Raw genomic sequence first — 23,779 nt, 5'->3', positions numbered from 1 at the left:
ACCTATCTTGCTTCCTTGGTACCTCACTTCTTGTTTTTCAGAGGCGGGTGTCATGACATCCCCAAGCAAAGACACTTTGTTCAAGCAAGGAATGTGAATGAATGTTGACCCTCATTACTGGCCAAAACATGAGGCGGAGGTGGTAAGAAGTCTTGTCTTCTCACCACTTGTGAAGAAAATGCCATTTTCAAACAGATGAACGACAGAGTGGCCGATGTCCAATTAAAAACATTAAGTACGTTGGAAGCAATGGCGCAGACTTTCCAAGATTTATGTGGGTGCATATCAATGGCAGTTCATATTAGCCTATATGTTTTCAGGGAAGTCTCGATGTTTGATTGATTTACTTTCAGTTAAATTATTTTATGAACATTGTCATAAAGGCCTGTGCTGTGAGAAAGTAAAATATATCGGTACTATAAGGATAAATTGGGACTGCCCTAGCTCAGTCGGTAACACGACTGATTTAAACGCAAGAGAAACTGGTTCAAACCTGGGTTCAAGCTAAAAATATTGTGAGTGCGCCGCACCCAGAAGATTATTTATGTGGGTGCCGAAGCCCTGGAGCACCCACGTAGTCGGCGCGCATGATTGAAAGTAAAATGAAAGTGACAATGAGCGGGAAGGTTACGGTTTTACAACAACAACAACAACAACAACAACAATAATAATAATAATAATAATAATAATAATAATAATAATAATAATAATAATAATAATAAATCTAGCGCTGAATCCCTGAACAATGGCTGGCCAATGTACACTCATGTCCAAAATGATTGTCGCATATCTATAACGGTCGTGTTCTGCGGATATAATTGGATAATAAACTCGCAAGGTACTTCTAGTACTGTTACTATCTGTATAATCGGAAAATGTATATTTGTGCTAAATTTCATAGAAAAAATTATAAATACGAAAATTACGAGGGCTATCCAGAAAGTAGATTACGTTTTCGTCTGTATCCGCTAGGGGCGGGGCTAGCGCGGCCATCTTGGGGTCAGAGCGTTGCGCAGCTCAGTCGGCATCTAGCCGTGCTAGTGAGAGGTTCGTGCTGTGCTCCGTTAAGATACTGTGACGGTTTGAAATGTCTGCGTTAATTGAAAATCCCGCGAGCTGCGAGGTGCGTGCAGTAATAAGGTTTCTGACAGCAAAAAACTGTAAACCGATAGAAATCTATCGGCAGCTGTGTGAAGTGTATGGGGACAACATTATCACTGAAGGTGGAGTGCGACAGTGGGTCATAAGATTTAAAAATGGCCGAACCAATGTTCACGACGAAGATCGAAGTGGGAGACCCAGCAAAGTGACTGCCGAACTTGTCGAAAAAGTCGATGTTAAAGTCCGTGAAAATCGAAAGTTCACAATAACGGAACTTTCTTTGAGTTTTCCACAAATTTCGCGAAGTTTGTTGCACGAAATCATCAGCGAAAAGCTTGGTTACCACAAGTTTTGTGCAAGATGGATTCCAAAAATCTTGACAGAGGACCACAAAAATCAGCGAATGGCTGCAGCGTTGCACTTTTTGGACGCCTACAATAAGGATGGTGACTCTTTACTCGATCGCATCGTTACTGGTGACGAAACATGGGTGAAACACGTGAACTGTGAAACGAAATTGCAATCAATGCAGTGGGGGCACACAGGTTCTCCCCAAAAACCCAAGAAATGCATGCAAACAATGTCGGCAAGGAAGATGATGGCGACTGTTTTTTGGGACAGAAAAGGTGTGATTTTGGTGGACTTCCTGGAAAGAGGCACTACAATAAACGCTCAAAGGTATTGCCAAACTCTGCAAAACCTCAGAAGAGCAATTCAAAACAAGCGCAGAGGAATGTTGAGCTCTAAGATCTTGTTGATTCACGACAACGCCCGGCCCCACACGGCAAATGTCACGCGTGAAGTTCTTGAATCTTTTCAGTGGGAGTTGTTTCCTCATCCGCCGTACAGTCCCGACCTGGCACCGAGCGACTTCCACCTATTCCCAGCAATGAAGAAGTGGCTGGCTATGCAGCGTTTTGATGACGACGAACAGCTGCAAGAAGAGGTAACGAAGTGGTTGAAGTCGCAGGCGGCCGAATTTTTCGACGAAGGAATTTCCAAGCTCGTACATCGCTACGATAAATGCCTTAATTTGAATGGTGACTATGTCGAAAAGTAGTATTTGTGTGTGGCTTTCATCTGCATATAATAAAATTTGTTTCCTATACTTTGTTGATTTTTTATTGCAAAACGTAATCTACTTTCTGGATAGCCCTCGTAGAATGAGTACATCAAAATGTTGCTAAATGGACAAGAAAAGTTTTTTTCGTTATATTGTTCTTATTTACAGAACTTTTGACATGAAATTTACCACATACATGTCTCTGCCGATTATACACATAGTAAGAATGTTAAATGTACCCTGCGATATCATTATCCAAATATACTCGCACAAAAAGCCTGTTATAGATATGCGACAATCATTTTGGACATGAGTGTACGTATAGGTATGTACGTCATTAGACATAATATACATATAGATAGGTAGTTATGTATTGTGTTATGTTGTGTGCACTGTCTTCCAGCTTGTGTGTAAAATTGTGCAATTTGGACGGAAGGTGTGTGTAATTTTGCTTGCCGTGTCTGGCAACACTGCATCACTGTGTACAATAGAGATTTCCGTGAGAGGTCGCTCCAGTAGTATTTTATATATTCAGCTCCATGTATTGTACAGAGTGAAGCCAGCTAGGCAGTTATTCGTGTTTCGCAGATCCTGGAAAATGTAATCACACATTCACACACATAGAAAACTATAGAAAATATGATCATTCATCATACATCAAGTAGTAACAAAATATTGTTACGTATTATATGTCGTCCATAATAAATAAATAAATAAATAAATAAATGATAAATAAATGCAAACGTAACCGAACAATAGAAAGAGAAGAAGTTAAATCACAAAAATGAGCGCCAAGTTCTGATGAACAACAGTTACAAACACTCAAGGAATCACTTTCAAATTTAGATTTGAAACTTGCTTATGTTGTCTGTTGAAAATTATAAAGTAGTTTGACATAATTGTGAGCTAGTGGTAACCATACAGACAATAGCCAAGTTTCAAATCTAAATTTGAAGTGAGCCAGTGAATGTTTGTAACTGTTGTCCACCAGAACTTGGCGTCTAATTTTGTGATTTCAATTATTTTTAAGGCCACTCGTACTTGGCTCTTTTACAGGAATGTTTTTTGTTGGATATCACTTCTTTTTGTAGGCTAATTACGAGGATAACATTTTCTTTTAGTATCAAACTCAATAACTTGTAACTTGCATCTTACTTTTCATGTACAAGGGAATTATATCAATATTTTGTAAAGAAAAAATAATACTACTAATTGTAAAAAAAAAAAAAAAAAAACCTGTGCCATACACAGTGTGTAGAAGTTTTTATACCCTTCAATATCCTTATAGAACATATTTAGTATTGTACACTACCAAGACTACTAATAAAAGTAATGCCATTTTTATAATTACTACTGCCCCTACTACTACTACAAGCATTTTATAATACTACTTCAGGAAATAAAAACAACAACAAAAATAACAATTACTAGTACTATAAAAAACTACTGCTACACTGGGCAATTGTTTATAGAGGACTTGAGTTTTGAGGAGGGAAGAGATTATTAGTTTTGGGGGGGGAGTGCGCCATCAGCTTTGGGGGGGATGGGCCCCCTGCACACGCCTAAGCTCTTTCGGTGTCAAGACATAAAATACTTTACCCAGAATAAACACATAGTCTCTTAGTTCTAACTCTACTTCTTTGGAAAGGACTGAATGCCTGCCTAATCTTGGTACTGATAACTGGTTTAGTATCAAATATTTTCTCAATATTGATTCTGATATGTTGTAACATCTTCCTACTTCTCTCGTTTTTTATGACATCGTTCCGTATTGCATCGACAGCATTTTGCAAAATTTCTTGCGAATAGATATCCTTTTGTTGTTTTCCTAATGCACCTGCGCGGCATCTGTAATGAAAACTGATGAAGAATGAACTTAGAACTTGTTCCACAATATTTGAATGGATTGGGGAATCACACACATTTGCGCGCACCATTACCCCATACTTGCCGTCGAAATAAACTTTAATCGTATTCGTAACAATGGGACATGGAGCGTCAGGGCAACCTCATTATAGTATGTTCTACAGGAAGGAACTTACTTTCTCACTATACCTACTTTAATGTCATAAGTTGCAAAATGTAGGCTTATCTCCTTATTTTCGACAGCTCGTAAGTAACAACAAATGTAGGAATTTTCTTCCGTCTCGTCTAGCTTACTCCACATTAAAACTGAACGCACTGGGTCATGTCTGCAGTGTTTCGCCTGGAAACACCTAGGAACCAGCACCTCACTGGAGTCGCTTATGATATTCCAAATATGAGAAATTGCGGTGCGCACGATTATCCACCGCGCACAATTTCCTCACTTTGCTCTACTTTTTTTAATATTACAACTAATAGGCTAGACAGTAACACATCAGAATGTGTAGTTATTTAACAATATCTTACATGTAGCTTCATTAAAGATTCATAGTTTAATAACACTCAACATTTAACTGGTTTCTATCGGTCTTTCTCTTACAATAATATTAGCACTATTAAATTCGAAATATTCCTCAGCCATTACTTCTTTCCAATGGAATATAAATGCCAAAATTGTTACGGTGCAAGGCGCTGCAACTTATACACAAGATTTGCATGGGAAATAATATTTCTTTATGACCATCTATTACCTATACCAGGGTTTCCACAGATTTGAAAAATCAGGGAATGTCAGGGAAAATTACTGAAATTAGTGAAAAGTTCTTTAATGTTACGGAAATTATTGAAAAGTTCTTTAATGTCAGGGAAATTTTGAAAAGTTCTTTAATGTCAGAGAAACCAAGTAGTCGTTCTCGAGAGTAAAGGCAACTTTGAAATAAAATTGTTATTTGGGATTTAGAGATCATGCAATACAGTACAGAGTAATAGGTTTCAGATGCATTAAATTATATCAAGGTGTTGTGTCTTGACTTGTGGTTAGGGTTTTAACTCAAAAATCAACTTAGCTGCAGTATCTCGAATTTTTTAATGAAGGCAGAGTGTGGCGTCTCTGACCTTCTTAACTGAGATACATACTGTACGTCTTTTTAACCGACTTCAAAAGAAAAGGACCCGTTTACATATGTTGCGCGTGTTCAAGCATAACTCTTCGTCAGCAGCTTGTTAGACAAAAGTAAAAGTAAGTTCCTAATTATGTATTCATGACACGTAGCAATCTGCTTTACTTTTCTGCATGTTAAAATCAAACTTGACATTGATGAATAGCTTTGAATTACATATTCCGTGGAGATGTTGTACATAATAATTGTTTTTACGGGCGGTCTTTTTTATAGTATGACAGTTTGAAGAATGAATACACCTTTTTTCCGGTGAAAAAGAAATGTTAATTGGATAAGCAGAATACAGAAAAAACCTTTCGGAAATAAAATATGCAGATCACACACGTAGAACAAGGTAATAGATTGTTGGATTCATTAATATGCAGCACATGTAACACGACAGCTGCTGGAGAATATTTTGGAATTTTGATTGTCGGAATGAGTGAAAGAAAGCAGTGGAAACTTCGAGATCTTTTTCCAAGCTTATTATTGTTGGAATAGGGGAAAGAACACTCTCGAAACTTCTGGAAAGATTTAAGGGTATAAAAATAATGATTTATTTGCATGATTCGTACAACGTATAAGAGATAAGAAACGCAAATATACCGTTGGAAGAAGAAAATTGATACATAGAAGGCACCGGAAGAAAAAAAAATCATTAGTAGGCACTAACTTTGTAGGTTTCTTGTATTATACTTGTTCATTTTTATATGGGAAAGGGATATATTGTAATTGTCTGGAGTATAAGGGGACGGAACTGCTTGGTTTTAATCGGGAATTGATTGCGGATTTTCCGGCATTAAAAATGATATGACTCGGTGTACTTTTATTGAATTATAACATGACTAAGATATAGTGTAATGTAATATGGAGGGTACAAGGAATCAACATTTTCCATTGCACCGGGACTCGAATGAGTATTCTCCCACGTGGAGAACCGTACGCTAAATTTTATGCTTGCAGTGCGAACATGTTACTTATACATAACTATGAATTGTGTAAGACATAACAGGTATATATAAATTATATTGTACAGAAAGTTAGCAGAATGCACCCCGGGAATCGAACCAGGACTCTTCTACGTGAAAAGCCGTACGACAAACATTTTGCTTAGCAGATGTTGTTACTTATATGTAGCTATGAATTGTGTAAGACATAACAGGTATATATAAATTATATTGTACAGAAAGTTAGCAGAATGCGCCCCCGGGAATCGAATTAGTATTCTCCCACGTGAAAAGCCGTACGACAAACATTTTGCTTAGCAGATGTTGTTACTTATACATAACTATGAAGTGTGTAAGACATAACAGGTATATATAAATTATATTGTACAGAAAGTTAGCAGAATGCGCCCCCGGGAATCGAACCAGAACTCTTCCACGTGAAAAGCCGTACGACAAACATTTTGCTTAGCAGATGTTGTTACTTATATGTAGCTATGAATTGTGTAAGATATAACAGGTATATATAAATTATATTGTGCAGAAAGTTAGCAGAATGCGCCCCCGGGAATCGAACCAGGGCTATCCTACGTGGAGAACCGTACGCTTGCTTGCACTGTAGACTTTTTTCAGTTATAAATGGTATATTTTTACTGTGTATGAACAAACTTATATTGGATAGGTAGTTAACAGAATCTGCATCGCGAATCGAACCATGGCTCTCTTACATGCAAAGCCAATATCGTTGGGAACGTTATTGTTACGTTGAATATTATATTTTGTAATTTGAAAAGTCATAATACGGTAACTAATTGCATTTTTTCTTTTCTGTTTTAGGTGCTGGCGAGAAAAAGCAGAGAGCACGAAAGGCGTGGATTTGAATTGAATTATCACTTAAACAGAGATAAATTAATATTCGGTAAGTATTATTATTATTATTATTATTATTATTATTATTATTATTATTATTATTATTATTATTATTATTATTATTATTATTATTATTGCTGTTGTTGTAAACTGTTGTGTTTTGTTTCATAAATGCTAGTGTAACAATGAGGTTATATGGCGACAGAACGTTTAACGTTACCGCAGATTGAACTTAAGGGTTTTTCATGTTGAAAGCTAATGCAATAAAAAGAGACCCGAGATTGTTTGAACATATTACCCAGGATGAAATGTAGTAGTGAAGGTAAAACGGAAACTTTATACTTATATTTTGTAATTGGAAATCGTAATAGAGCAAATAACTAATTCTTAATTTCTTTTATTGTTTTTAGGTGGTGAAGGAAATAAAAAATCTTAATAGAACACTGGAGAACAAATCTTATTTTTCTGAATTGTTTGTTGTTGAAATATAGCGGAGGTTTTTTTTTAGTGAAAAGGAGTTATAGATTGGTCTTAAAATATGGATTTACTGAATCCGTTGGATCTTAGTTGTATGAAATATCGAAAATATTGGATAATGTGTGATATGATTATTGAATACTGAAATATCGACATAAAAGTTATTATAAGTTTTTACATCCAACGAATATACTGGCTAGACTAAAGGAGACGGTGATGATGAGTAATGAATGATTATGGTGGAATGAAGAAACTGGGAAGAAGCAGGAGAACCACGAGAAAACCCACGCACATAGTGTTTGTGCACCAAAAAGCTAACTTGAAACAAGCTGGGATCGAACCAAGGACCCCATGCACCAGAGGTGAACACTGTATTGCGTACCCACCATAGCTTTTTCTATGTATTATATTTGGATGAATAAAAGTACGCATGTATAAGTTGGTGGAACTAGAATGTAGGTGGAAACGGGAGAACTTTACACTCACACAATGTTTAAACTATAAATACACTTTGAATGAGGGAAAGCATTTTGTTTTAGAAGTGACTTATTTTTATGATCAGCGCTATTTAATGTTTATGAACGAGGAAAGAAACTTACTGTAGCAGTTAGTGGAGAATTCCTTTGAAACTTTGAAACTCTTTATACAAAACTAGGTGTTTATATAACTTGATACATACTAGTAAAGAAGATATATTTAATAACACGTAATGTACGTTAGGGACAATTTTGACATTATTTAAGCAGTGTAGGTAACGACTCTTAAGGCAATACAAGAGACGGACAATTATTTGACAGCGCAGATTAGTTTTATATGGAGATGGAAACAATTGCTTTAAATAAGAGATAGCACTTTGAACGTATAGATTGGTTAAAATTGCTTTACTTTAGAACTCATAACATTAAGTACAAGGTAACCAACACCATTGGCGATAACTATTAGCAGGACTGTGAGCGATGGGAATTAGCGTGTTGGAGAGACAGATACATTTTGCATACATAATAATAATGAGTATGAATATTTGACTTTGGCACCTAGAAAATTATGCAATCAACATTTTATAAATGTTTTGACGGTTGCATATAATATTTACAGACAGTCTGATACGATTTTGTATTTTATTTGAAGTATGATTAATGTTTGTTTGAATTAGAAAGGGTATTTTATTTATAGGTCTTGTTTGTAAGTTAGAAAAACAAGAAAATATTCTTGTAATGATGTTATAGTCGCTAGAAGCGAAATAATAGCTAACATGTCCTTTTTTTAAAGTTGAAATAGATATCTGTCAATTTAAACTTTAATAAAAACTAGTCTGAATTTCGACAATTTTAAACTTCATTGTAATTGTTACAAATGCATAAGAAAATAGTATTTTAATGTTTTAGTTGTCTGCATATACAGTGCAGATATATTTGTGAGTGAATACATGCCATCCAGTTATAACATATCAGAAGTAATGTACTCCCGAAATTAGATCTTCCTAAACCTTAAAGAGATTATATTGTGCAGTTTTCACTTATTGAGTTAAATTTGGTAATTTAAGACGAACTGTGGTTTTGCTCTTTATCCACTGCAGTTGTATTGGATTGAAATACTGAACTTACTATATCTGGATTTTAGTTACTGTTTTACTGGTTTTATGAATGATTTGGGAGGGCTGTTGTTTAAAGTGGAATTTGAACCATTACTAATGCTTGTAACGAGAAACTATATATATATCTATTGGGAAGTGTGGACTTTACGCAGATGAGAAGTAGCCTGTGTGTAAGACAGCAATACGAAAACGAATATTTGCACAACGAATTGAATTACTATTGCTTACAACAAGATTTATTTTAACTGTACCTGGGACTTTTGATTGATAAGTAAATTAGTAAATTATATTTTAAAGCGGTCTTGAGATTTATTTTATATTAGGTTATCGACTACTGTTTGGATTATTTTTAATTTATGTTTTATATAACAACAATGTTATAAAGAACAATATAACAGTAATATGGGTTTTGAACCACAATAGAGATAAATTTAATGCAGTTGCTGTGTATATGAACTGTTATGGAACATTAATCACTTAGTATATAGCATTTTTATATTATTGTAATTGCAAGAGAACTGTATTATAAGACTACCTAACACATGTAAATAATAGTTAGAGTTAAAATACTGAATTACTGGCAACTGAATTGTCAGTGAGATTAATGTATTTTTAAAGAAATAAACTGATATTAGAAAAAAATTAATTTAGTTGTTTGTATGCTATATGAAGAAACTAGTGTTTAAGAAGCAGTGCATTAAAAGAAAAAATAATTGTTTCGAAGAATATGGTAGGAAACTCAAGGTATTTAATACTTAATTTTAGATTTTTTTTACAGACATTACCAACGTAACTGAATGATGAACTGTTGTCCATTGAACAAGAGTCACTGAGCTTGATACCTTGTGTTTACTTTATGATATGAAGACTTTAAAAACTTTTCTTTTCAAAACTTTTAAGAAAATTATGGTTGCAGTAGGAGAGAAATGTGTGATATACTGTAGAAAACTCGATGTTACAATACCCTTGTACTCTTGATGTCTTATAAAAAGAAGTTAGTGTACTCTTTTGCTGAGAATATAGATGACAATATTGTAAAATTACGTGTTGTTTTATTGCAACTAGAATAATGTTACTTCAATAATGCTTAAACGCAATGACTGTTAGTGCAGAATCCACCCTCCAACAAATTTCAGGATGTGCAGACCCTTACTTGGTATATGCTTTTTTAAAAGAATAAAGCTTAGAGAGCTCAATACTTTGAGGTAAAGGATAAAATGTCTATGAAATGCATAGAAATATGCAGGAAAATACTTCTTCTTATTAAGATGATAACGTGAAATACTTATTCCATTTTATATAGTAAAAGGACAAGATTGTACTTTTGTGAATAATTACCTTGGACTTGAAAATCAAACACAACCCTTTTGTTAGACAACCACTAGAAATCCTACGTATAATGAATTGACACACACTGCAGACGCTTTACTTTTATTGATCCTGATAATAAACATTGTATGGTAACCTCTTGAAACTTGTAGACCCACAGTGAGGTATACTCGGATATGGGGAGAGCACTATGACTCAGTGGTAGAACGACACTTTGATAGTCGTGATTTAAAACCGACCAAGTGAACTTTGTGGTGGACACCTTTTTCCTCCTGGTACTTCCATTTCCTACAGCATTCATTTATTGGCTTAATTGGCTTATCCCTTAACCTAAAGGACGTTCTTCAGAGTAAGGAAGCTATCATGTTTCATAATATATAGTATAACAGGTACGATTGTCGATGTATATTAAAACCTCAACTTCCTCGATAGAATTTTACAACGACAAAAGATTTTGAATTGAATAATAATACGATTTCTATGCCTTGGCAGGCTAAGATCGAACCACGGATCCATCACGCGCCAGAGGTGAAGGATTTTGAAGGCGATGAAGAATATTTTACAATCCCACAGTAGTATCAATAATTGTTTGAGATTCTTAATATACTATGTGATAAAAAGGTTCCTTGAATTTTATTTTGTTCTTCTGGACTAATGTTTAAGAGGACCAGAATGATAGATTTCAAGGACTACCTATGGTGCACGGATTACAGTTTTCGTTTTACAGCTTTATACACTTGCATTCAAAAATTATAGGGCCATTAGGTGGTTGTATAAGACTCCTGTTGGAATAAATGTTTTCGCTGGAACCTTTTTAAAATTTAATGTAAAACTTTAAACATAATGAAGAAAATAAGAACATGCTGAATTTCACAAGTTTCGTGGATACGAGTTTCTTCTTTTCTGGCTTGAGAGCAAAGCGAAAACACTTATTCTGGCAAGTAGATATGAGTTTCTGCTTTTTTTCTGGCTTGAGAGCAAAGAGAAAACATTTTGTTCTGGCATGAGTCTTATATACTCATCTACTCGAGACATTTTACAAGTAGGCAACGTTGAATGGTTAATGATTGTAAAAATGCTGAATATGAAGAAAGTGGTAGGAAATGGAGAACCCCGAGAATATCCACAGAGTGTTGTCCATCACAAATTGTCACGGTCTTCGGATTGAACTAGGGATCTTCGTGCCAGATGGTTGCACTCTACCAATGGATCAAACTGTTTCCATTTAAAGAAGTATTCCGTACAGTGATAATTATGAATGTTGTCTAATATTTTTCTTGTAGGTTTTCGTGCTCATGTTGTTAAATAAAACATTTTTTCTACTAACATTACAATGGACAAATGATGAAAGCGAATATGTATAAGAAATAATAAAATATTAAATGGTCGTACAAAATAATCTCTAATATTAAAAGTTAAATAAAATTGAATTACTCGCACACAACTCGTATTCAAAAATCAATACATAAACATTTCATCCACACCTGTATCGCCCTCCTATAATGCAACTAGATAGTTCGTTCGTTTATTATAGTTTAAGTTGAATGCTTGTTCCAATGAAATTTCAAAAAAGTATTAACAGTCCAGATAAAGAAACATTTCGTCTTTTGAAAGTTCATGTATCGTTAATTTTAATACCAACAGATGTTTCGTGAAGTTGTTGTTGTCCACCAGCCCCACTACCCATGGAATTTTTGTCCATCACAATTGCACATGTTCTGAGATTAAGTCACACCAGTGGACAAATGTGTTGATGGCTGGCTACATTAGTCCGTTGATACGTTGGATAGTACGAGCCGTTGTTAGAAATGCTGTGTCGTCAGCGAATTGATAGACTTGGACGTGAGGAGATACATTTTGCAAACACTACCTGGTTCACTTTTCCAGTTTTAGCTACTGGCATAAGCATACAAACTCATCATCTGAGAAAAATAATCGTTATATTTGGTGGTCAATCTCAACCATGGATAGTCTCAGCTTGAAAACAGAGGCTGTTTTCCTTAATTCTTTTGCACGGTGGGAGTTTTCAAGTTTATTTCACCTCAGTATGTTCTTATTTTCTTCATTATGTTTAAAGTTTTACATTAAATTTTAAAAAAGGTTCCAGCGAAAACATTTATTCCAACAAAAGTCTACCCAGGTTCGATTCCCGGCGGGAGCTCATGTGGTTCGGATTCCACGTTAATCAGTAGGTCCACGTCTCATATAGCTTCGCTGATGAAAAGAAACGTTAAACTCAAATCAAATCAAGTCCAACAAGAATCTTATACAACCATCTAATGGCCATATAATTTTGAATGCATGTGTATAAAGCTGTAAAATTTAAAACTGTAATCCTTGAACCATATGTGGTTCTTGAAATCTATCCTTCTGGTCCTCTTAAACATTAGTTCGAAAAGAACAAAATAAAATTCGTGTAACCTGTGTATCACATAGTATACTAAGAATCTCAAACAATTATTAATACTACTGTGGGATTATAAAATATTCTTCATCGCCTTCAAATCGTTCACCTCTGGCGCGTGATGGGTCCATGGTTCGATCTTAGCCCGCCAAGGGCTTATTATGTTTGGCACACAGAATGTAAGCAAGTTCTCATGATTCTAACATTTCCTCCCTGAGAAAACAATCCATCTCAAGCAAAAAATTTTTATTGTTCCAAAGAAATCATGAAGTAAATTAAACCTTCAATAAGGATTATTTAATAATAATTATAAGGTATGATCATAGCCTTGCAATGATTCTATTACAAAAGAGAAAGATCGGGTAAGCTATTTAAGCCAATAAATAAATGTAGGAAATGGAAGTACCAGGAGAAAAGAGATGTTGTCCACCACAAAGTTCACTTGCTCGGTTTTTAAATCACAAACATCAAAATCTCTTCTACCACTGAGTCACCGTGCCCTACCCCATATCCGACTATACTTCACTGTGGGTCTACAAGTTTCAAGAGGTTACCGTACAATGTTTATTCTTTTTAAAATCATATACCAAGTAAGGGTCTGCACATCCTGAAAATTGTTGGAGGGTGGATTCTGCACTAACAGTGACTGCGTTTAAGCATTATTGAAGTAACATTATTCTAGTTGCAATAAAACGACACGTAATTTTACAATATTTTCATCTATATTCTCAGCAAAAGAGTACACTAACTTCTTTTTATAAGACATAAAGAGTACAAGAGTACTGTAACATCGAGTTTTCTACAGTATATCACACATTTCTCTCCTACTGCAACCATAATTCTCTTAAGAAAGTGTTGAAATGTTTGTTGGGTTATAAAGTTTTAAATGTGGTCCGCATCCAATGAATCCCTTGCGTAAGTATGCCCTTAATTCAATCCATTCTGCATACAAGATTATATGTAGTATTCATTTAAAAGTAACTGTGTAAACAAGAATGTTAAAATCTTCATATCATAAACTAAACACAAGGTATCAACCTCAGTGATTCCCGTTCAATCGACAATAGTTCATCATTTACTTACGTTGGTAATGTCTCTAAAAATCTAAAATAAAGTATTAAATAGTTTCAGTTTCCTACAATATTCTTCTTAAACACTAGTTTCTTCATATAGCATACAAACAACTAAGATTATTTTTTCTAATATCAGTTTATTTCTTTAAAATACATTACTCTCACTGACAATTCAGTTGCCAGTAATTCAGTATTTTAGCTCTAACTATTATTTACATGTGTTAGTCCAATGTTTGTAATCTATTAAATTCCTAATATTACAATACTACAAATTGATCCATTTATAAAATAATATAGATAACAGTTCAATTCTCTGTAACAATTTGTAATTTCTCAACTTACATCAAAGTATTTAGCCCTAATATATATATATATATATATATATATATATATATATATATATATATATATATATATATATATATGAGGTTAAATATGTTCTTCTATACATACACAATCAAATGCATATGCTACAGTGTCTTAGTGTTCATTTACAAAATTAAATAATTCTTTATCTTTCTCTAAAAACATTTCTACTATTTCTTTGATATAACAATCACACTCTGTAATGTATTCATATACCAGATTAAATTTTTTCTCCAAAGTATAAGTGTTCTTAATATTATAACCTTTAAAATGCTTCTTTATATAAAGTTTATAGATTTTCTCTCTCATTTCACGTTTAATTAAGATCGTCCACACCTTTTGTAATAATTCGTAATCATACTGCAACAAACAGTTGTGATCTTTTTCATTTTCATTATGTTCAACACATGCTTCACATAAAAATACTGAATTTGGTGTGTACTTATTAAATAATTGTATAACACATGTATGACTAATAGTTTAACTAGTACACTCGCACTCATTAGCTTCCAGTTCAAAACAGTTAATATTTAAAACACTGTCATCATCATCACTTTCCGGGAGTATTTCATCATTATATCTATTATAACGTCTAAAATAATACACTTCTTCTATTTCCTGTGTTGGATATATAATTCTCACTTTATCACGTAATTCATCTGGCAAATCGGGGTCAGACGGCTGAATTAACAGTATAGGTTTTTCGTTTTCACGCTGAATTTCTTTTTCTCTAGGTGAAACATAAACGGTCTCCATGTTACTCATTTTTCTGCTCTTCAGCAAAAACAAATCAAATAAATACTTTTTTCAAGTGTGATACATCTATTTATATACCTACAATAAAAGCTTCTGCGCATGTGTAAAACACATTTTTTTCCTTACATTTAATAAAGTTTTCTATGCATTCTGTGTCTTATATTACAATCAAATAATATTTTATTCAAATTCTCTGTTTAATAATATGTTTCAAGGCAATACAAAATAAATCTTTTCCTCACTATATTTCCCAAAATCTTTTTGTAGTAAAATTTTTAGTAGAGTGGGCCTGTATTCAAAGTCACACACAAGATCTCGGAAACGTTCAATAAAATTCCATGTAATCAAAACAAATGTCCATGCTTTTTTCTGTAAATTGATAATAATTCTTTACGAACTTCAACTTTTGTTATGGTTTCTATAGCTTTCCGTTCAAGACATTCCGTATCCAATATCAAACAATCATGCTTTAACTGTCCACCTTCCAAAAAACCGCATGCAATACAAATACAAATATCGTCTGGTTTCCAATATATTATACACTCATTTATACAATCCAATGATGTACGTTCCACAGTACACTCACATAGTAACTTCAAAAATTCTTCCAACTCCCAATTCTACACCGGGGAATTACTCGCTGTTGGTGAAGGTGTAGGGGGATATTCTTCTATTTCGTTTTCAACATCAAGTAACGGGAAAACTTCTGTTTCCAATGGCGGAGGTTGTGGGCTCACCACCGGTTGGGATGAAACTTCTGTTCCCGGTAATACATCCACTTTAGACGGAGTAACTTCTGTTTCCAGTGGTGGAGGTTGCGGGCTCACCACCGGTTGGGTAAAACTTCTGTTTCCGGTAATACATCCAAGTTGGCCGGGGTAACTTCTGTTTCCAGTGGTGGAAAGTGCGAAATCACCACCGGTTGGAATAAAACCTCTGTTCCCTGCAAAGATGACAATTCTGTAAAATCACTTTCACCTCTTGTACTAAGATCCAACGGTTTCATTGAATCCATGTTTTAAAACCAATCTATAACTCCTTTTCACTAAAAAACACCGCTATATTTCAACAGCAAACAATTCAGGAAAATAAGGTTTATTCTCCAGTATTTCTATTACGATTTTTTATTTCCTTCACCACCTAAAACAATAAAAGAAATTAAGAATTAGTTACTTGCTGTATTACGACTTCCAATTACAAAATATACGTATAAAGTTTCCCTTTCAACTTCACTACTACATTTCGCCCTGGGTAATATGTTCAAACAATCTCGGGTCTCTTTTTATTGCATTAGCTTTCAACATGAAAAACCCTTAAGTTCAATCTGCGGTAACGTTAAACGTTCTGTCGCCATATAACCTCATTGTTACACTAGCGTTTATGAAACAAAACACAAAAGTTTACAATAATAATAATAATAATAATAATAATAATAATAATAATAATAATAATAATAATAATAATAATAATAATAATAACACTTACCAAATATTAGTTTACCTCTGTTTAAGTGATGATCCAATTACAATCCACGTCTTTCGTGCTCTCTGCTTTTCTCGATTCTATCACTTATTTGCTTCAGCACCTAAAACAGAAAAGAAAAACTGCAATTAGTTACCGTATTACGACTTTTCAAATTACAAAAATATTGGCTTTGCATGTAAGAGAGCCATGGTTCGATTCGCGGTGCAGATTCTGTTAACTACCTATCCAATATAAGTTTGTAAAATATACCATTTATAACTGAAAAAAAGTCTACAGTGCAAGCAAGCGTACGGTTCTCCACGTGGGATAGCCCTGGTTCGATTCCCGGGGGCGCATTCTGCTAACTTTCTGTACAATATAATTTATATATACCTGTTATGTCTTACACAATTCATAGCTACATATAAGTAACAACATCTGCTAAGCAAAATGTTTGTCGTACGGCTTTTCACGTGGAAAAGCTCTGGTTCGATTCCCGGGGGCGCATTCTGCTAACTTTCTGTACAATATAATTTATATATACCTGTTATGTCATACACAATTCATAGCTATGTATAAGTAACAAGTTCACACTGCAAGCATAAAAATTAGCGTACGGTTCTCCACGTGGGATAGCCCTGGTTCGATTTCCGGGGGCGCATTCTGCTAACTTTCTGTACAATATAATTTATATATACCTGTTATATCTTACACAATTCATAGCTACATATAAGTAACAATATCTGCTAAGCAAAAGGTTTATCGTACGGCTTTTCACGTGGAATAGACCTGGTTCGATTCCCGGGGTGCATTCTGCTAACTTTCTGTACAATATAATTTATATATACCTGTTATGTCATACACAATTCATAGCTACATATAAGTAATAAGTTCACACTTCAAGCATAAAATTTACCGTATGGTTCTCCACCTGGGAGAATACTCATTCGATTCCCGGGGGCGCATTCTGCTAACTTTCTGTACAATATAATTTATATATACCTGTTATGTCTTACACAATTCATAACTATATATAAGTAACAAGTTCGCACTGCAAGCAAAATGATTGTCGTACGGTTCTCCACGTGGGAGAATAGTAATTCGAGTCCCGGGGCGCATTCTGCTAACTTTCTGTACAATATATTTTTATATACCTGTTATGTCTTTCACAATTCATAGCTACATATAAGTAACAAAATCTGCTAAGCAAAATGTTTGTCGTACGGCTTTTCGCGTGGAAAAGCTCTGGTTCGATTCCCGGTGCAATCATTAATGATGATTCCCTCTACCCTCCATATTACATTATACTATATCTTAGTCACGTTATAATTCCATAAAAGTACACCGAGTCATATCATTTTCAATGCCGGAAAATCCACAATCAATTCCCGATAAAACCAAACAGTTCCGTCCCCCTTATACTCCAAACAATTACAATATGTCCCTTTCCCATATAAAAGTAAACAAGTATAATACAAGAAAACTACAACGTTATTACTTACCAATCTTCCAATCTCTCCTAGTAGTAAAATATCTTCTTCGCAAACTTAACACTTGATGTTCCTGCTGTATTCTTTCTAAATGTACACATCATGCAAATGCATCAGTATTTTTTTTATACCTTTCAATCTTTCCAGAAGTTTCGAGTGTGTTCTTTCCCCTATTCCAACAATAATAAGCTTAGAAAAAGATCTGGAAGTTTCTAGTACTTTCTTTCACTCATTCCAACGAACACAATTTCTAGAATATTCTCCAGCAGCTGCCGCGTTAGATGTGCTACATATTAATGAATTGCCTTGTTCTACGTGTGTGATCTGCATATTTTAATTCCGAAAGGTCTTTTCTGTATTCTGCTTGTCCAATTAACATTTCTTTTTCACCGGAAACCAATTTATTATATGTCATGTTCTTTATACAACCTCCGGCCGCACCTGCATACATTATGTGTCATTAGTATGCGTAAAAGGGTGTATCCATTTTTTCAAACGTGCATTAGGAACTGCTAAAATGTCAAAAAAGTAAACACTCATGAATATTCATGATTGTTTACTAGATGCCCCATAACTACTTTCGTCACGTGCAAGGATTTTAATAGTTTTTTTTGATTGTTTGAAGGAGTATTCTTTTTTGATTGTTCCACATAAATTTCATGAGATTCTATGTAACTGTTTGTCTTCGGAACTAAACTATGTAACTTCCTAACTTCTGACGGGTTCATAATATAATTATGTGTATGATCACTCATAATTTAGACATAAATGATCTAGTTTTGTTGATTTACTATTTGTCTGAAATAAAATGTTCTCGCTGTTGTTTTGTCTGAATTTCATTAGGATCTGATGATAGTCATTGAGCTAGACAATAAAATTCCCAATGGTTGATAGTGCTAATATCTTAAATAACTGATTTCATTGTGTGCATACTCATGTATAACTTCAACACACGTATATAGAATTTGATTATTCTTTCTTAGTTTCAAAGAATATCCTTTCTCGCATGTTCCATATAATTTTTTATCAAGATCTAATGACAGGCTTTGGGGTTGGACCATGAATCTCAACAGCTGATAGTTTTAATACCGTGTGTATGATCACGTATAATTTCATATCTCTTAGACCCTTTAAATATACGTTAAAAATTGAACAAACTTTTGTCAGGGAAAGACAGAGAAAACAATTCACAAAAATCTTTAGGAACCCTGTATACAGTTAGTATTGCATTTACGATCGACTACGGTTATGACTTTGAAGTCATATGTCAATTTTGTCGCAAGTTGACCAAATAGCATAAGATACAAAAAAACAGTATAAAATATAATTTTGATTAATCAACGATCGACGTTTTAGATTGCAGTCATACTGGATCAGAATGTGTACAAAGTTTGGTCGTGCGTACTCTCAGAAATAATAAAAAGAAATGATGTTTATAGACGTGGTTCCATGAATTCCGCCCTATTCATACAATTAAGCATCTATTAACATGAACGAATTTGTTCGATTAACACAAATTATTGACAGTTCGCACAACTAAATTTTGTACGAATTCTGTTCCAGTGTAACCGCTACCGCACAAATAATTTTAGTCAAATTTTTACTACTGGAAAGCAGCTGAAGGACTGTCTTGATGCCTTCAAATCGTTCAATTTTTCCACGAACACTTGAATATATTCGCTCCCATGCAGCACAAACGGGCGGATTTTAAGAAAAATGAAGTTGCAGTTAGCAAATTTTGCGCTACTTGTAAAACATTGTAAAAATCTCCTGATCAGTACTTAATGAAAACTTCAGTCTTTGTCAGAACTCAAAATATCAAATTTTGCACATTCACTGGTTCGCGATGCATGAAAATGGGACGTTTGCCAGTTCGTGGAAACTTCGAAAAAATAATGGCACAATGTGAAGAGTTAGTTATTGAATTTCGTTTATTTCTAAAATCGCAATGTAAACATGTAATATTATTTTCATATACAAAGTTGTTAATTACTAACACTATCTTTTCTTCATTAGTGATTATTATTATTATTATTATTATTATTATTATTATTATTATTATTATTATTATTATTATTATTATTATTATTATTATTATTATTATGTTATTACTGTTATTGTCTTTCTTATTATCATAAGTTTGTGATAGTAGCAACCACCTAGTCCAGCTATTTTTTACAATTTGTCGTAAGTTGCTTCTATCGTAAGTTGATAGTTTACTGCATGTTAATCACTTCTAATCACTTGAGTTTTTAAATTTCTCAGGAGTTTGACACACTTTTTCAGTAGCAAGACTATATAACAGTGGATTTATGACATAAGCGGAAGAACTACATACATAGGAAATCTAACACTAACTCCTTCACGAAAGGAAAGAATGCTTATTACCTAACAAACAAGATTTTGTTTGCTTTTCGTAAAGAATGATTTGTGCTAACGAGAAATGTTTAAAAATATCAATGACTTTCTGCAGGTTGAAAGAGCTTGCAGAGTGGAAAAACCGTGAATTAGGAAAGGATACCCAGTCAACTAACAGTGCCAACAGAATCAGTGGGGATGGAGATGTGGCGAACCAAGACGTTTACATCGTACAGAAGTACATAGAAAATCCTTATCTCGTTGGTGGAAGGAAATTCGATATTCGGCTTTATGTTCTTGTAACATCAGTAAGTAGACTTCAATTATGTCTCCAGCGTTGAACTTAGAAACTATAGAGCCTATCCCAAGCGGTTTAAGTATGAGTTTTGTCTAAATATTCATGTTTGAGAATTCACCGGTACCAGCGAAACGACCGTAACATTATTACTTAGAGGAGTATCCATATGCCATAACTTCTTTTTAGAGTTCGTTTCGCCGATAATGGAGGATATAAAACATCGACATTTCTATAGAGCGCATACTAGTTCCTGTGTAATTCCTTCAACCGCTTGGGATAGGTCCTATAGTTTCTAAGCCAGAGTATTTTGAAACGTAATTTTTCGAATTTAGGTGATTCATAGCTTTGAACTTTTTTGACCCACATTTATTAGAATTCTTTTTTTCATTTCATATAAGGAATCACCTCCTAAAGGTTTTCAATGTTATTACCTTCCACCCTGGATATATGTTAGATTTAGGGTTTTTCTAGATTTTGCTTTCTTATCGTAGGAAACCGCGAAACAAATTTATGTTTGCATTGCAATTTGTAAGTTTTGTATCACATTCTCGGGAGCAAAGTAATTATTATTATTATCATTATTCAACATATTATTTAAGGTGGTGGCTGTTTTTGAATGTGTACTTACTTTGCGATAAGTTTGTCTTTTAAAAAAAATCTTTATTAAGTTTCAAATCCGCAATGTCATAAGAAAACAGGAAAATTGGAATCATTCTGTTCATGAAGTGAAGATTCTTGTTAACGATGAAAATAAAGCATCTTAATTTCACACAAATGTTCTTTTTTAATTGCAGCCAACTGCTACTAGTATCCAATTCGTTTATCCATTTCTTAACGTTTTAAACCGAACACTATTTTTCTATCGTCGTTTCAATGTAAAATAGGAAGGCGTTACAAAACGAATATACATTTTCAGGCCAATACTATGAAAAAATTGGGAGCAGAAAAGAGTATTTCTAAGGTTTTAACTCGTAATTTAGTTTCCGGAATGTAAACTCGAATTTTCGATTTTGAGAATCCATTGCGTCACTTCTTTCACAGATCAAATAAAGTGTCGAAGAGACTTTATGTCGAATATGGTCTCTGTCGGGAATTCCACGATCAGTTTCCAATAATTTGGTTTGTAGTCAATTGTAGATTGTATTCTCGAGGCGTAACAGGCTTTTAAAGATAAAGATTCGTTTTCCGAGGTAATTAATCATGAGCTTTATCTCAATGTAAGAATGAAAGAGTACCATTCTCTCATAAAGGAAATACAATGATAGGGCCTATACTGTTTTCTGTTTGTTGTCGAAATAGCATACATCGACGTACTTTAATGATATCATAGGTGCACATCATTTTGTGATAGAATTTTTTGATTTTATCGCATTTCTAGAATTTTGTGTAGCTAGCTGCAATGCGATACCTGTTGAATAAGACGCTTTTATATATATAGTGATTGTTTTTAAACTTACGGATTTCATTTGAGTGTAGAATTTCTCAACTTAAATCCAATTTTTGTGCTGTTTGTGGCATATGATCAAGGAACGATTGGAGATTTATGGAACTATGTTTATTGGTTTAAATTTATTCGGCGTAATATCGGCCACGCCTCAAGAAAAACAGCAAATTTTCGCCAGTGTACTTTACAGTTGGGATGAGTGCTGTGTGCTGTCTAGATTTGAGTTTTCTTCGTTAGATGACAACCTAGCCAAGGTCAATGAGGAACAGGAAACTGGGTCGTTGCATTGGGAATTGTGCTGTACAGTTCTGTGTTACTGTGTATCATCAGGACACAGTGAGAATAGTGCAACATGAGTTCATCGTTAAAAGTTTTTGGAAAATTGAATCTGTTGTTGCTAGGCAAAACGCATTTAGAAACAAATTTACCTCACGTTCAGCCGCAGACAGGAACATAATATGGTCGCTAGTGATTAAATTAGAAGAAATAGGATCGCTTCTGAGTGAGACAGGGAAGCATCTGACCACTCAGGCGGGTGTTGTGGAAGATGTCAGTTATCGACTCCTTTGGTCGCCCAAGAAATTTCTCCGTCGTTTGTTGCAAGAAACCTGCTTTAGCTATTCAACATGTGATTTATGGCTGTAACCACTAACACTTAATTTGTATTCTCACAAACACTTAATTTGTATTCTGAAATTTTGCTTCAAAAATCCAAAATCTATTTCCAATCATAAAGTACACTGGGGAATATTTGCGTGGTCGATATTACCCCGGATGAATTTAAACCAATACACATGGTTCCATAAATCTTCCGTCCTTCCTTGATCATTTGCCACAAATCGCATGAATATTGGACTTCAGTTAGAAATTCTAGAGTCTAGTGAAATCCATGAGTTTTAAAAAATCACCCTATATATGTATGTGTCAGTTTTCTTTCTTACTTGTTATGCTTTGCGTAGCAAACTGCTGAACAAATTTAAATTTACGTAGGAATTTATAAGTTTTGTATACCATTTTCGGTAACGAAGGAAATTATTGTTATTATTATTAATATTATTTGTTTTATTATTTTACGTGGACATGAAATAGCAAAATAAAGAATTTTTGTATATCACAAACAAGCATGATAATGGAAATCAAAGTCGAGAAAAATAATGATAACAATGTTATTTTTTCAAAAAAGGAGTGATTATGTAATTCTCCAAATTGTTTAGGAGCTCATTCGTGGCTAAGTGGTTAGCGTACGCGTCTTTTACGTGGGAGACCAGGGTTCGATTGCCGTGGATAGCTCATGTGGTTCGGATTCCAAGTTAATCATTAGATCCACGTCTCATATAACGTCGCTGCTGAACGAGACGTTAAACTCAAAATCAACTGAACTCAAATCAAAAACAAGATATGTCTTGTATGAAAATGTTTCCAAGAAATATTACAAAATAATACAAATGTAAGCAAATAAACCAAAACTAAGCTTGATTGTGTTTATCCTGGTAATCATACTTTCGAGGATTTTTTTCAAGTAACGGAGGGAAAGAAACTGTGAAATTAGCTTAATATTCAGTATAGAAACTAAATAAAAAAACGGTCACTTCTGTTTCATAGGTAATAGAAATATCAGATAACAATAACAACACAGCATCCTCAATTCTGATTGCCTATGGATGTAATCTTTTCTGTCTTTGATCCTTTTATTTACCACGATTTAATGTAAGTACATTGAAATAA

At 34.1% G+C, this 23,779-nt stretch overlaps 1 protein-coding gene across 1 annotated transcript in view; it reads left to right on the top strand.

Moving 5' to 3' along the window:
- Positions 1 to 23,779, top strand: part of LOC145675236 (putative tubulin polyglutamylase TTLL9) — a 104,221-nt gene that overhangs the window by 32,588 nt on the left and 47,854 nt on the right. The window contains exon 7 of the mRNA XM_081745619.1: positions 20,428 to 20,620. Coding sequence (XP_081601745.1) covers positions 20,428 to 20,620 — 193 coding nt within the window. The remainder of the gene's footprint in view (positions 1 to 20,427; positions 20,621 to 23,779) is intronic.

Source organism: Thermobia domestica, chromosome 18 (assembly GCF_964235325.1).
Source record: "Thermobia domestica chromosome 18, izTheDome1.hap1.1, whole genome shotgun sequence".
Lineage (NCBI taxonomy): Eukaryota > Metazoa > Arthropoda > Insecta > Zygentoma > Lepismatidae > Thermobia > Thermobia domestica.
Note: the sequence above shows the minus strand (reverse complement) of the source record. Positions and strands in the feature narration are given on the sequence as shown.